The sequence below is a fragment of the Rosa rugosa genome, chromosome 3, assembly GCF_958449725.1.
Source record: "Rosa rugosa chromosome 3, drRosRugo1.1, whole genome shotgun sequence".
Classification (NCBI taxonomy): domain Eukaryota; kingdom Viridiplantae; phylum Streptophyta; class Magnoliopsida; order Rosales; family Rosaceae; genus Rosa; species Rosa rugosa.
Genome location: NC_084822.1, coordinates 53,770,784 through 53,783,446, shown reverse-complemented (window position 1 = coordinate 53,783,446; position 12,663 = coordinate 53,770,784). Strand labels below are relative to the sequence as shown.

General features: G+C 38.2%; 3 protein-coding genes across 4 annotated transcripts; 1 reads left to right on the top strand and 2 right to left on the bottom strand.

Moving 5' to 3' along the window:
- The first annotated feature begins 79 nt into the window (after positions 1-79).
- LOC133736987 (U-box domain-containing protein 15) lies at positions 80-2,572 on the top strand. Its single transcript, XM_062164618.1, is given in 7 exon segments — positions 80-569; positions 686-799; positions 908-1,330; positions 1,428-1,481; positions 1,483-1,533; positions 1,535-1,654; positions 1,656-2,572. Coding segments are annotated over 7 exon segments (1,992 nt in total). The 5' UTR covers positions 80-167; the 3' UTR covers positions 2,484-2,572.
- A 206-nt stretch (positions 2,573-2,778) lies between these two features.
- LOC133736988 (ABC transporter E family member 2) lies at positions 2,779-7,668 on the bottom strand. The gene is made up of 13 exons (XM_062164619.1): positions 7,511-7,668; positions 6,814-6,936; positions 6,591-6,676; positions 6,378-6,475; positions 6,181-6,298; positions 6,002-6,091; positions 4,890-5,194; positions 4,566-4,761; positions 4,304-4,489; positions 3,905-4,174; positions 3,570-3,815; positions 3,204-3,336; positions 2,779-3,114 (listed from the first exon to the last, which is right to left on the bottom strand). The coding sequence occupies exons 2-12, from the start codon at positions 6,914-6,916 to the stop codon at positions 3,217-3,219; spliced, it is 1,818 nt and encodes a 605-aa protein (XP_062020603.1). The 5' UTR covers positions 6,917-6,936; positions 7,511-7,668; the 3' UTR covers positions 2,779-3,114; positions 3,204-3,216.
- Positions 7,669-8,622: 954 nt separating this feature from the next.
- Positions 8,623-12,187, bottom strand: LOC133739150 (F-box protein SKIP31). 2 transcript variants are annotated; one of them, XM_062166882.1, is made up of 8 exons: positions 12,031-12,187; positions 11,611-11,918; positions 11,402-11,477; positions 11,115-11,225; positions 9,628-9,802; positions 9,398-9,516; positions 9,068-9,128; positions 8,623-8,959 (listed from the first exon to the last, which is right to left on the bottom strand). In XM_062166882.1, exons 1-8 carry the CDS (start codon positions 12,106-12,108, stop codon positions 8,889-8,891), a joined length of 999 nt encoding a protein of 332 aa, XP_062022866.1. In that variant the 5' UTR covers positions 12,109-12,187; the 3' UTR covers positions 8,623-8,888. The 2 variants fall into 2 exon arrangements, with proteins under 2 accessions (XP_062022866.1, XP_062022867.1); XM_062166883.1 differs by having other exon boundaries at positions 11,611-11,912; positions 12,031-12,186.
- Between the last annotated feature and the right edge of the window lie 476 nt (positions 12,188-12,663).

Below are 12,663 nucleotides of genomic sequence, written 5' to 3'. Positions count from 1 at the left end.
TATCTATTTTAGGCGCTCTTGCAGACCCGAAAAGCCCGCCAAATTTCTTGGTCTCACACACCACTTGGAATCCATGCAAATCATCGTTAGGGTTTCGATTCCATTTCTCCGATCCCTCAAATTCCCGTCAACGAGACCAAAACCCTAGCTGCCTTACTCGTACATTAATGCATTCAAAACTGTATACAACTAGACTTTTTGTGGCGGGTAAAATCGACATATATGGGCGAAGAAGATCCAGGTCGATGGTGATGGATGGAGAGAGAGAGGGATGTGAAGGTGAAGGATGTGGAGGCGGCGGAGAGGAAACGGCGGAGGGTTTGATTCAATCGTTGGAGAGCGTGATTCAATCGGCGGCTCGATTAGGAGAGTACCGGAGGACGCAGAGAAAAGAATGTTACAACCTTCTGAGGCGTATGAAGCTTTTGTTGCCGCTTTTCGAAGAGGTACGAGAGCTCGAAGGCCCGGTTCCGGAGAGCGTTGTTGTTTGGATGGTGGATCTGAAGAAGGTTCTTGTCATGGCCAAGAAATTGCTCAAGTTTTGTCACGAGGACAGCAAAATTTATCTGGTATATTCGAATTTCAAACTATGTACATTGTATTTTGGGATGATTATATATATATATATATATATATACTTTTTTTCTTTTCATTTTTGATGTTTTTGGTTTTTGGATAATTTCAGGCAATTGAAAGTGACGCAGTCATGGTTAGATTTCATGGGGTTCATGACAAACTCACTCTGGCTTTGGATAGTGTGCCTGATGAGCTTGGTATCTCAGACGAAATCAGAGAACAGGTCTGTCGTTAGAAAATACATATAGATCCAGATATTCGTTCGACATGAAATAATTAGCAATATCTGTTGATCCTCATGTAATGTAACTAAGCTTTTGTTTCGGTCCAGATTGACCTCATGGTGAGGCAACTTAAACGAGCTAGGAAGCGAACAGATACACAAGATATAGAACTTGCAATGGATATAATGGTGGTTTTGGAGAAAAAACATGACAGAAATGCTGATAGTGCCATAATAGAAAGGCTGGCGCAAAAGCTAGAGCTGCATACAGTTGAGGACCTGAAAATAGAAACAATTACTGTAAGGAACCTTGTTAAAGAAAGAGGAGGGATTAGTGCAGAAACTTCTCAGCAAGTCATCGATCTTCTTAACAAATTCAGACTACTTGCAGGAATGGAAGTAACCAATGTTGTCGATGAACCTGTTGTGCCGAAAATGCTCAAGTGCCCATCTTTGGTGATCCCTCATGAGTTTCTTTGTCCAATCACACTGGAAGTAATGACTGATCCTGTGATTGTTGCGAGTGGACAGGTGATTTTACATGTGCCAAATGGAACTGATTCTTCTAATACTACATCACACTAGAAACTAATCTTATTCTTTTTTCGGGTTTGTCCATCTTCTGAAGACATATGACAGAGAAAGCATACAAAAGTGGTTCGACTCCAATCATGCGACATGTCCCAAAAACGAGGGTAACTCTACCTCACCTGTCAGTAGCGCCAAACTATGCTCCTCAAAAATCTAATCCAGCAGTGGTGCGAGAAGAACAAGTTCAAGCTTCCAGTAAAGGAAGCTTCCCAGGACCAGGAAAGCTCCTCCTCCGAGCACAAAGAGGAGATCACAACCCTGGTTTGAAAAGCTATCGTCCTGTCAATTAGAAGTGCAAAGGAAGGCTGCCATGAAAATTCGTTTGCTCTCAAAAGAGAATCCCGAGAACAGAATTTTGATTGCACAAAGTGGAGGAATCCCACCCTTAGTGCAACTTCTTTCCTATCCGGACTCTAAAATTCAACAGCATGCAGTGACAGCTCTACTAAACCTATCAATTGATGAAACAAACAAGAAGCTCATAACCAGAGAAGAGGCCATTCCAGCTATTATAGAAGTCTTGAAGACTGGAAGCACAGAAGCTAGAGAGAACTCTGCAGCAGCTTTGTTTAGCTTATCGATGCTTGATGAGAACAAAGTAAAAATAGGATTATCAGACGGCATTCCACCATTAGTAGATTTATTGCAAAATGGGACAATTAGAGGTAAAAAAGATGCTGCAACTGCATTGTTCAACTTATCTTTGAACCAAGCAAACAAGGCAAGGGCCATCAGTGCTGGCATTGTACCGCCTCTACTCAAGGTACTCAAGGACAGAAACTTGGGAATGGTGGATGAGTCTCTCTCCATCTTCTTGCTTCTTGCATCACACCCAGATGGACGGCAAGAGATTGGACAGCTCTCATTCATCGAGACTCTTGTTGACTTTATTCGAGAAGGAACCCCCAAGAACAAGGAATGTGCAACATCAGTACTTCTCGAGTTGGGGTCAAACAATTCATCTTTCTTACTCGCCTCACTTCAGTATGGAGTATATGAGCATTTGGTTGAGATCACAAAGAGTGGAACCAATAGAGCTCAAAGAAAGGCAAAAGCACTCCTACAACTCATAAGCAAATGTGAACATATTTAAATATTTTTTCTTTTCTTTTTCTGCTTCTTTTCCTTTTCCCCCAATTGTACATGATTTTATTGGATCCTTGGGTTACACTCAAATGTTCATTTTACAGGCCTTTCTTTTCAGTTCAAAATATCAAGTTCTAGCGTTACAATCAATCCGGAAATGGAACAAAAACGATCTTGATTTATCTTGAAAATCAACCAAAAATGTACAGTTGAACCGCATTACAACCGCGAGCAGGGTGAGGATGTCCATCTCCCAACATGTGTATTTATTTAATTTATAAAGGCAGCATCGATGCATAAACTCAGAAAACACAAATGTTGAAAGAATCTATAAAAGAACTCATTCTTGGAGAAAAACTCCATTCCTCAAATAACATACGGACTCAAATATAGTTGATGTTAAGAGAAACCATTGTACATTTAGATTCTCGCCTCATGGCAATAACCAAAACTGGATAACTGCAAGCACACTACAAGGCATAACTCAAGTAGCAACATGGAACGGCCTGGAAACTAATCCATGTAGGAAAGCAAGCATCACCTCTTCAGCAGGCAAAGGACTGATCGTCTGTCAACATGTCGGGGGCCTCAGCCGAGATCCCTTTAGAGTCTGTACAATGCCCTCTGAATTTGCTAAACTGCAAAGTACAATTCCAATTAACAAAGAGATTCCATGAAGACGTGAAATCTAAGCAATGATATAATTTGTAGCGATGAAAAAGCATACTGTATTGATTATATCAATCATCCAGGTAATAGTAGGAACCAGCATTCTTTTGTTCTCTGTCCTTTGTTGAGTTCATTTTGTTGATTCTTGGACGAAAGTTTGTCGGGTCACGTCTAAATGTGATATCCAGATGCTGCATCAACCAAAAAAAATAAAAAATTCAATAAAAAGATACTTGTGGAGACAGAGCACTTCAAATTTTTTTTTACCCATTTTAAAATTAATTTGAGAGTGGTAGTACAAATAGCATGAGTTAGCAGAAAGTTTTGACTATGCATAAACAATTAACAGAATCAAAACTAAATTCATATCATCGCTAGTTACTCTCATTAGAAGGGTCGAAAATAAAGTTGTCTGAACACTTACAGATAAAAAGAGGTTCATCCCAGTCAACAATGACTGCGGACAATTTGCAGTACAATCAATCGATGGCTTCCCTTCATAGACAATAACTCTATCTGCCAAGTACGTAGCCATGATAAAGTCGTGTTCAACCACAAATGCAGTTTTCTTGGCATGCAGGATAAACCTCTTTATGACTTTTGAAGCAACAATACGCTGCTCAGAATCCAGATATGCACTTGGTTCATCGATCAGATAAATGTCTGCTGGCTGCATTAAGTAAACAGATAAATATATTAAGAACTGAAAAGTGACCGCTGGTTACCGTTAATGTTCCAACATTAATAACAATCGTTTACCTTTCCAAGGCACAAACATAATGCAACCCTTTGCAACTCTCCACCAGAGAGATTTACAACTTCTTGATCCATTAGTTGCTCAATAAGAAGAGGCTTCATCACATCTGACATGAACTGGGGATGAGTATACGAATCACGTATTTTTGAATGCAACAAGTGTCTGACAGTGTTCTGAAACTTTGGACTGATCTTCTGCGGCTTGTAAGAGACATTAAATTCAGGTATTTCCACATCTGAATTTTCTACATTATCAGGTTTCAATAAACCAGCCTGCAAAATGGATGAATACGCATACTCAATGTATCAAAATAAAAATACACTCACAAACAAAAAGACAAAAAAAGAGGAGAGAAAACATCTCAAGATACAAAGTGATTTGTGATGGAAAAAGAAAAATACCAGCATACGGATAAATGTTGTTTTCCCTGTTCCGTTCTCACCGAGCATCACAATAATCTGCGAATCAGTAAATTCACCCTCCATCACACGAAGCCTGAAGTTTCCCTGTGTTTTACTCATTGTTGGGTATTTATATCGTGCATATGTTTCAATTTCCTCAGCAGTTTCCTGTGGAGTCTCAGCAACCTAGAAAAGGCAACAAAGTAAATCACATAGTACTAATATGTGAGAGCATTTCATGGGAAAAAAATTGTAGCCTTGCCTTAAAGGTCAGTGATTCATCTCGAAACCTCAGATTTTCGGTAGGAACAAATCCAGCCAAGAAGATGTTGATTCCTTCTCTAACTGAGAAGGGAAGGGTTACAACTCCATATGCACCCGGTTTTCCATATAAACAGCAAATGAAGTCCGATAAGTAATCCAGGACACTCAAATCGTGCTCCACAACAATTACATAGCTGAACAACACAAAGACATATACCCATTACCCAAACGTTCTGGAACATAAATTTCTGGAATATAAGAGAGGGAATTTCCCATTATTGGGCAAAGAAAATTGAGGACACAAGATAGATTAACGACAAACCTATTAGGCCTGAGCAATGATCGAACAACTTGGGCAGCTTTGAGCCTTTGTTTGACATCAAGATAACTTGAAGGCTCATCAAACATATATATCTCTGCACTCTGTATGGCGACAACAGCAATAGCAAATCTTTGAAGTTCCCCACCTGATAAATCCCCTACATTACGATCAATAACCTGGTTCAGCTCAAGGTCATGACACAGTTCTTCCTTGACACCCCTCTCATCTTTCTGGTTGAGCACCTCCCCTACATTTCCATGAACTGCTTTTGGAATGTGATCTACATACTGGGGCTTTATAATGGCCTGTGAAATAAAAAGGAAACTATATAAGTATGGAATTAGGATAAGATAAATATTATATTTAGCACCAAAACTGTATCCATGATGACAAAAGAGAGCAGAAATGCATGCATTCAAATAGAATGGTAGACAAAATAAGCCAGCTTCTCCTAAAATGAGCAGACATGGGCCTAGGCGAGGATATCAGCTCGGCCAGGCCAGGCTCAGTGCCAATACTTTCAGTATTGAAATAGATGACCGTTCTGATTTCTTTAACCTGTTAAACTAGGAGTGCTTATCAGTCTGATCGCATAGGTTTATCAGTCTGGTTCAATTACCAAATAGAGTTGGTTTTGTAATTTTAATAGTCAGTTCATTGTTTATTTTCATTGACCACTGTGAAATTGTATAGCAAAACACACCTGGTTCAACAACTTGCCATTCTGAAATACCTTTAGGTAATTATGAGAGCAATGTGTTCCATATTGGAAATCAAGACAGCCTCAACCCTACAGCAATGTTTACTAGTGCTAGCTTAATTTCAAAATGGACTAAGAAAGCATAACCAGAGAGTTGGGGACTGAAACAAACTATATGGCCTAACTAGTTTCCTAGGTACTTGAGTGAGAGTATAAATCCACATCAGCGAAACAACAAATGAAAGGAAAACAAAAAAGAGAACAAAACATATGACCAAGAGTCAACAAACCACAACTGGTCAAGACATCCATTATGTAAGGAGATATGTATTAAGAATTGAAACAGACAAAGTCTTATTAAGTCATATCCAATCCCGTAAGAAAAGTTACAAGCATCAAAGTCAAAAGGTACCTTCAAATTGTCTTCCAAAATACGGGTAAAATAATTCTGCAACTCAGATCCACGAAAGTAGGTCAAGATTTCCTGCCAATCCGGAGGATTCTGGAAAAGAATGATAAAGATTAAGAAACGAAAATGCCAAAGTGACATCTTTATCAGAGAAGGGAATAATTGAAAATAAGGAGTGTTACATTGAAACGGCCTAAATTTGGTTTCAGTTTTCCGGCCAAAACTTTGAGGGCAGTTGACTTCCCAATTCCATTAGTTCCAACCAAACCAAGGACTTGACCTGGCCTTGGGACTGGTAACCTGAAATTGAAATTGCTTCCATCTCAAAACAACCAAAACCAAAAGTTACGCTTTCCCAAAAATGTGCTATGGTACTAACCTGTGTAACTTGAAAGTGTTAGCCCCATAACGATGGGTGGTATCTTTGTCCAAATCCTTTGGCAAGTTAATAATCTGAATTGCCTCAAATGGGCATTTCTGCATCAAAACAAGAGATAGAGTCACAGACAGACAAGGGAAAAAAAAAAACACCTTTAAACACACAATAGAGTAGAGAACAACAAGAAAAGTTATAGAAACACTTCTTACGGACCTTAACACATATACCACAGCCAATGCACAACTCTTCTGAGATAAAAGCAATTTTGGATGCAGTAGTAACCTCAATACATAGTTTCCCTGCAGATTGATCGATCAGGTGAGACAATAAAAACAGCTTATAAATAAGTTTGTGTTCAACAAAAGATAATTTGATCCAATAATTGCATGAGTATACAAATATAGGGACACATACAAATTTCCACATGAAATTTTACCAGTCTTGACGACAGGACAGCTCTTCTTGCATTCCTGGCGGCACTTCTTGGGCTTGCATCTATCAGAGCTCACAATAGCTATACGGGTTAACCGGTCCGACATCTCTTATTTTTCTTTATCCACTGTCAATTGATATACACAGACAGAGCAAAATATCAGAATTATAGCTAGAAGGGCCTCTCTTTCTTTCTGTATGTTTGGTATTTAACACCACACACACTTTTAACTTTCACTCCCTCTCCTACAGATGGATTTAAGGAGGTGATCATCGGTTCAAAACTGTTGAATTTTAACAAAACTGAATCAAAGTTGGTCTTGTTAACTCTGCAATCCAATTCAACCTTACACTAGAGACAATTTCTGACAGAATTAATGGATTCGTGAATCATTGTATATGAAATCCTAATCTTCGAATATACATCTGGCAAAAATTGATACTTTTTCAGGTAAACTAGTAAATGGATACAGAACTAAATTAAATCCATTACATCTCCAAAAGAATTTCACACAATTTCACAGAAAGCCAGAATTGATCCATATTGAGATGAGATGTTTCCTGGTCGATTTTTCAGTTCATACTAACAATCAATCCGGTGAAAAAAAAAAAATAATAACATACGCACACAAAAAGATATGTGCTTTCGATAATCGAGGAATCCACAAGTACAGTAGTAATTGAATGAGGGAGAAATATACCCAGCAAAACGAAGCCGATGGAAGCGCAGAGATTGAGAACAAGAAGGAGCTGAAACTCTAAAGGCGTGTGGCGTAGCAGAGTTGAACACAGGAGGGTTTGGTTGTCCTTTCAGAATATTAGGGTTTCAGAAAGTAAGGAGGAGAGGGACAGATGCGGCGCGTGAGCTTAAACTTAAACTTTGTTTTAACTTTTAACTACACACGTACATATTTTACTGCTCTTATATATATATATATATATTTTTTTACAGTAAATACAGAAACTTTTATATGGTAAAAACAGAAATTAAATCTATCTGTAAATTGAGAGATCTTTTTTCTCACAGTGATTGGGTGTTACGGTAAATATTCTCTACTGGCTTTTTCTATTTTTGAGACTATTAATAGTAACTTCTTTAGTTTAGGTTGAGCATTAATTTAGTGATTCAGATAATTTTTTTTTTTTTTTTCATAATGAGATTTTTTTCCCTCAACATAGGTATATGGGTTAATTACATTTCATAACTCTATATTCAGTTTGGTTCTCGACTCTCAATCTGACATCGATGAGACCAGAAACCCTTTTTGACATCGGTTTCCAGGACTGAACCCTTTCTAAGTACAAATACAAGCACTTGGATTTTGAATAAATAAAATTTATTGCCTATAAGTGCCATATATATCGCATACAATGCTAAGAGCATTTCCAACAGTGATAGCTATCTTCATAGCTAAAAGTAGCTAAAATTAGACTATAGCTAGTTGAATATTCAGTTATGCTCCAGCAGAATACCTAAAGTTAAATTTCTCTTTTCTCTAGCTAAATATAGCTAGGTCTTTTAGCTAAAGCTAAATTTAGCTTTTATTTAGCTAGTCTGCTGGAGATCAAACTTAGCCTAAAATTAGTTAAATTTCAAATTTTTTTTGAAATAAGTATTCTGTTGGAGATGCTCTAAGAACCTTTTGATGGTCCTCCCATTCATGCCTCTTCTGCTTATCTTGATGATCTTGATGGAGTATCTCGGCAAAGAAGAATCTCTGTTAGGCCTAATGATAGGCCAAGCTAGCTAGTTCTTTTTTAGTCTGTTTCTTTGTTTCTGGGTCTTTTTGACCCCTTACTTACCATAAAAAAATAATAATAATAAAATAAAATAAAATGCTAAGAACCAGCAAGAGCAGTACACTCTAATATTTTAACAACAACAATAATAGTACACTCCCCTCATCTACTATAAAGAGTCGATTCCAGGAAAAGAAGAGGAAAAAAATCTACTCTAAGAGGTCATTTTAAGCATACACAGAGCTCTGGGGATCAACTTAAGATAAGTAATATAAATAGTACACACGGCATTTGTTCTAGATACGCCAAACATCACCAAGATGGGAGACCTTGATCTGTTCACAAAAACCTCCAAGTAGCTTCTAGCTCTTTCTCATCCGCACAGTTATATCCCAGCAAATAAGCTCGCGCTGCCACAACAAATAACAGCACAATGAGTTTTGCACACCACAATAAAACACAGTGGTTGATAATCAACATTCAACTTCTCAAAGTAACAAATAAGGCAACTGAATTACCAAAGCGGCCGGATCCCATGAATGGTTCTGGCTCATCTGTCGGATCTTCCTGTTGCTGTTCCTGAAAGATTTGTCAATGAAACGATTAAGTTACATATATACAAATCAACATACATGAGTAACTACTCGCCCATTCAGCAACCTAATGCATTTACCAATACTACAGCGAGTGATCATAGTTTTCATGTTCCCATGGTTGATAAGGTGCCTTAATAATCGTATCTAATTATTTGTATAATTCAATATATCATGAGGACAAATGAGGTGCTACTTTATGAAGACTTTCAGTATGACAATTAAAATTGCAAGGTAGAGCAGATTTCCACTCACTGCATCTGACTCCACTTCTTGTGGTGACAGTACATTATCAAAGCAATGACCAGATATTCTACAGACCCAAAGCATATTAGCGGGATCCATAACAGCTTCTCTGCAAAACTCATCACATACTGTAGAGGAAAACAGAAAATAAAACTGGATGAGATCCAAAATCCATCATAAATTCCTAGATATATGCATCAAGATACAAAGTGCATGAAGTCATTGAGAGTATCTCCTACCATGAACCTGCCCAGTCTTCTCGCAAACAAACACATCTCCAACTTGGTAGTAAGTACACTTTTCACCGGAACAAGTATGATCAGTTACCACCTTATCAGTCAGGCCTTTACTTCTTTTCCAGATGGACACTTGATCAGCTACTGTCTTGTCAAGAATTAACCCATCATCTTTCGCCTTCACATGAAAAAAAGCAAACCGACAGATAAAGTTTAAAAGATTCTTCCTATAAATGTTTACTTTATAAAAACAAATAATGTTATTAAGAGATAGAATAAACAAAGAGTAAAAAACCAGGTGTCTATCAGAAATAGGCAAACAAAATCCCACAAGGTGGGAAAACAAACAGAGACCTGCAAAACCCTTAACCCACAAGGAACACGAATAAAATGCCTAGACATAGAAGCCCAACGAGACATATACTTGATTCTGTCACATACTAAAGACACTTCTTTGTCATCAATAATTGCTCTATATCTTTCCAACCATACCACCCACAAAGAGGCCAAAACAGCACAGTTCCACAGAGTATTAGCCCTCTTGTCGGCACCTCTCTAGAGTACAAATTCCCTGAGCAATGAATAGCAGTCCCTAGGAGCCTCCCAGTCCAAACCAAAGACCCTGACCAATCTGTTCCAAATCCAAGTTATGAAAGAGCAGTGCAATAAAACTTGGTCAAAAGATTCAGCCATTGTTTTGGATTTGGAGAGTGTACACCAACGAATAAATAATGAAGAGTGGGGCATTCATTTTGAAAGTATCAGAAAAGTATTGATCTTTCCATAAGCCAACAGCCAAGCAAAAAAATGAGTTCTTGCACATAAAAGAGGGACCAAAGAATTCAAATTATTAAGCAAAGAAAGGGCTTGCAAGAAAAAACCCCATTTTTCATATATAGACACTCTCTTCATCAGGACAGGTGAGATGCATGGCAACATTACTAATGCAAATCAGAAGATTAAGTAACCTCCTAATCACATTTCTTCTAAAAGTAAAATTCCAATAAAATATATAAATAACAACATGGGAAGAAGAGAATGACATTAAGGATAGATGGACGCAGACCTGTATAAATTAGAAATGGGCTATGAAATTCAAGTCTCACCTACCCAGACACCCTCCCAAAAACAAAATCTAGCCCACTCCCCCTCTGTGGAACAGGGGGGAAAAATAAGGATGACTCTGGGAAATTCAGACCAAAACAAGAAATTGTGATATAAATTTTAAAGGGCATGAAAGGGAACCATTAGAACACGGGAGTCCAACCATTTCCATGCAGTCCCTACTCCACTTCTAGTAACAGACCACCACAATAAATCTTGCTCAAGGGGGAACGGCCACAACCATTATGCAGAAGGTTTATATACCCATAAAAGTAAACTTATATAGTGGATGAAAAAGAATAACAGCATGCTCTTCTCTAATCTCACATGAAAAGACAGCTTCACAAATATAAGAAGTAATTTGAGGCTGAAGTAACTCCAATTACCTGTGAAGGAAGAGGTGCTTGGCTTCTTTTGGCAGCTTGCATTTGGACATAGTACTCCTTGAACTCAACCGGGCAATTTCTACCAAGATCCACCATGTCCTCTTCATCACGCTGCAAAAGAAAAGAGTTTTCTTATAGGCTAGTGTCGCTTATCTAGGTATTCTATAATCTTGTACAACTATGAGAACTTCAGCATTCCTAGTCCACTATAGGTGCTTAGCTTAGAAACTGAGAATGAGTAATTACTACAATATTGAAAAACAAATGATAGAGAAAGAAGCACCTACCTCAATGTAAAGCTTTTTCCAAGGACATTCGCGTAGCTTTCTGGTAGGGGGCAAAAGACCCCATCGCATACGATACCTGCACACATATTAGCACATTATTCGAAAACTTTGAAACATCTAACATAGGAAAAGCAACAAGCTTTGGTGGGCGAAAACATCAAAAAATCGAAGAACTTTCTACAGAGAGACTAAGAGAGTTAGTTACTCACAAGCGTTGCCACAAGGATTCATCAGAAGCTGCATGATTCAGAAATCTACAGACGAGTGAACAAGCAATGAGATCCTCAGAAGATAGGAACTTGAGGATGTGACGGAACAGCTCGGGTGGGATTTTGCTCAAAATCCCAGTGTCAATTCTCATGAGCTGGTTGTTACTGACAATGGCGGTCGAAGAAGATGAAGAGCAGCTTGCTTTATCTTCTTCTTTGCTTTTCTGATTCTCTGCCTTATCCTCGGTCATATGCATTCTCTTAGGGTTGGGCTCCTTTATCATCAAATCTTCCTCCTCCTCCTCCTCCTAAAACGCAACCAAACCAATCAAAACGCAAATTCAAGACAAATTGAAACCCTAAAGATCGAATTTTGAAATTGAACAAATCGAAAATTGAGAGAAAGATGAAGGAGATGACCTGATCGGAGACCTCGGAGAGCACCTCCGTTTCAAGGAATTGAGCCAAACTCTCGTCCTCGTCCTCTGATATCGTCATGCCGGTGGCCGGAGATTGAAAAACCAAAGCAAATTTCAATCGGAGAATGGGTGGTGAATCCGATTCTGTGCGGATTATCAAATCTATCTTCGCACGTGTAATTACTGTTGTTGATAATGTGCACGTGTGGATGTGACGGAATACCTCTTTTCTTTTTTCTTTTTTTCGTTTTTTTCTTCTAAAATAACAATCTACAATATAACAGTGACTAAATTTCGTAAAAAAATACATAATTTTCAATAATAAGAAGAGCCTCATCTAATCACTGAACACTAACAAAGTGTCGTAATGATTAGCAATACTAATTATATTATGGAATACACAACATATTTTGAAAGAATGAACACGCAAACTATAAAACTCGGAGATTTTCACAGTACGATTTTAGGGTCTTGAGTTTTGGGCTACATTCTGTTGCATTTGTATAAGGTACTCTGGCTCCCGTCACGCCTTATAGTAGCATCTCCTCGAACATTATCTGTGAGCAGGATTCATTTACACCAGCTCAGTCCAAGGAGAGAAGGAGAAACCCAAAAGAGAGTGCGAAGCCTTGGC

Excerpts from the sequence above, each read along its gene's own strand:
- LOC133736988 (XM_062164619.1), bottom strand. The coding sequence starts at position 6,916 with ATGTCGGACCGGTTAACCCGTATAGCTATTGTGAGCTCTGATAGATGC. Across the intron at positions 6,476-6,590 it reads GCTGTGGTATATGTGTTAAG|AAATGCCCATTTGAGGCAAT; the intron begins GTCCGTAAGAAG and ends GTTTTGATGCAG. Across the intron at positions 5,195-6,001 it reads TTTTGGAAGACAATTTGAAG|GCCATTATAAAGCCCCAGTA; the intron begins GTACCTTTTGAC and ends TTTATTTCACAG.
- LOC133739150 (XM_062166882.1), bottom strand. The coding sequence starts at position 12,108 with ATGACGATATCAGAGGACGAGGACGAGAGTTTGGCTCAATTCCTTGAA. Across the intron at positions 11,919-12,030 it reads TCTCCGAGGTCTCCGATCAG|GAGGAGGAGGAGGAGGAAGA; the intron begins GTCATCTCCTTC and ends GTTGCGTTTTAG. Across the intron at positions 8,960-9,067 it reads CATGGGATCCGGCCGCTTTG|CGCGAGCTTATTTGCTGGGA; the intron begins GTAATTCAGTTG and ends TTGTTGTGGCAG.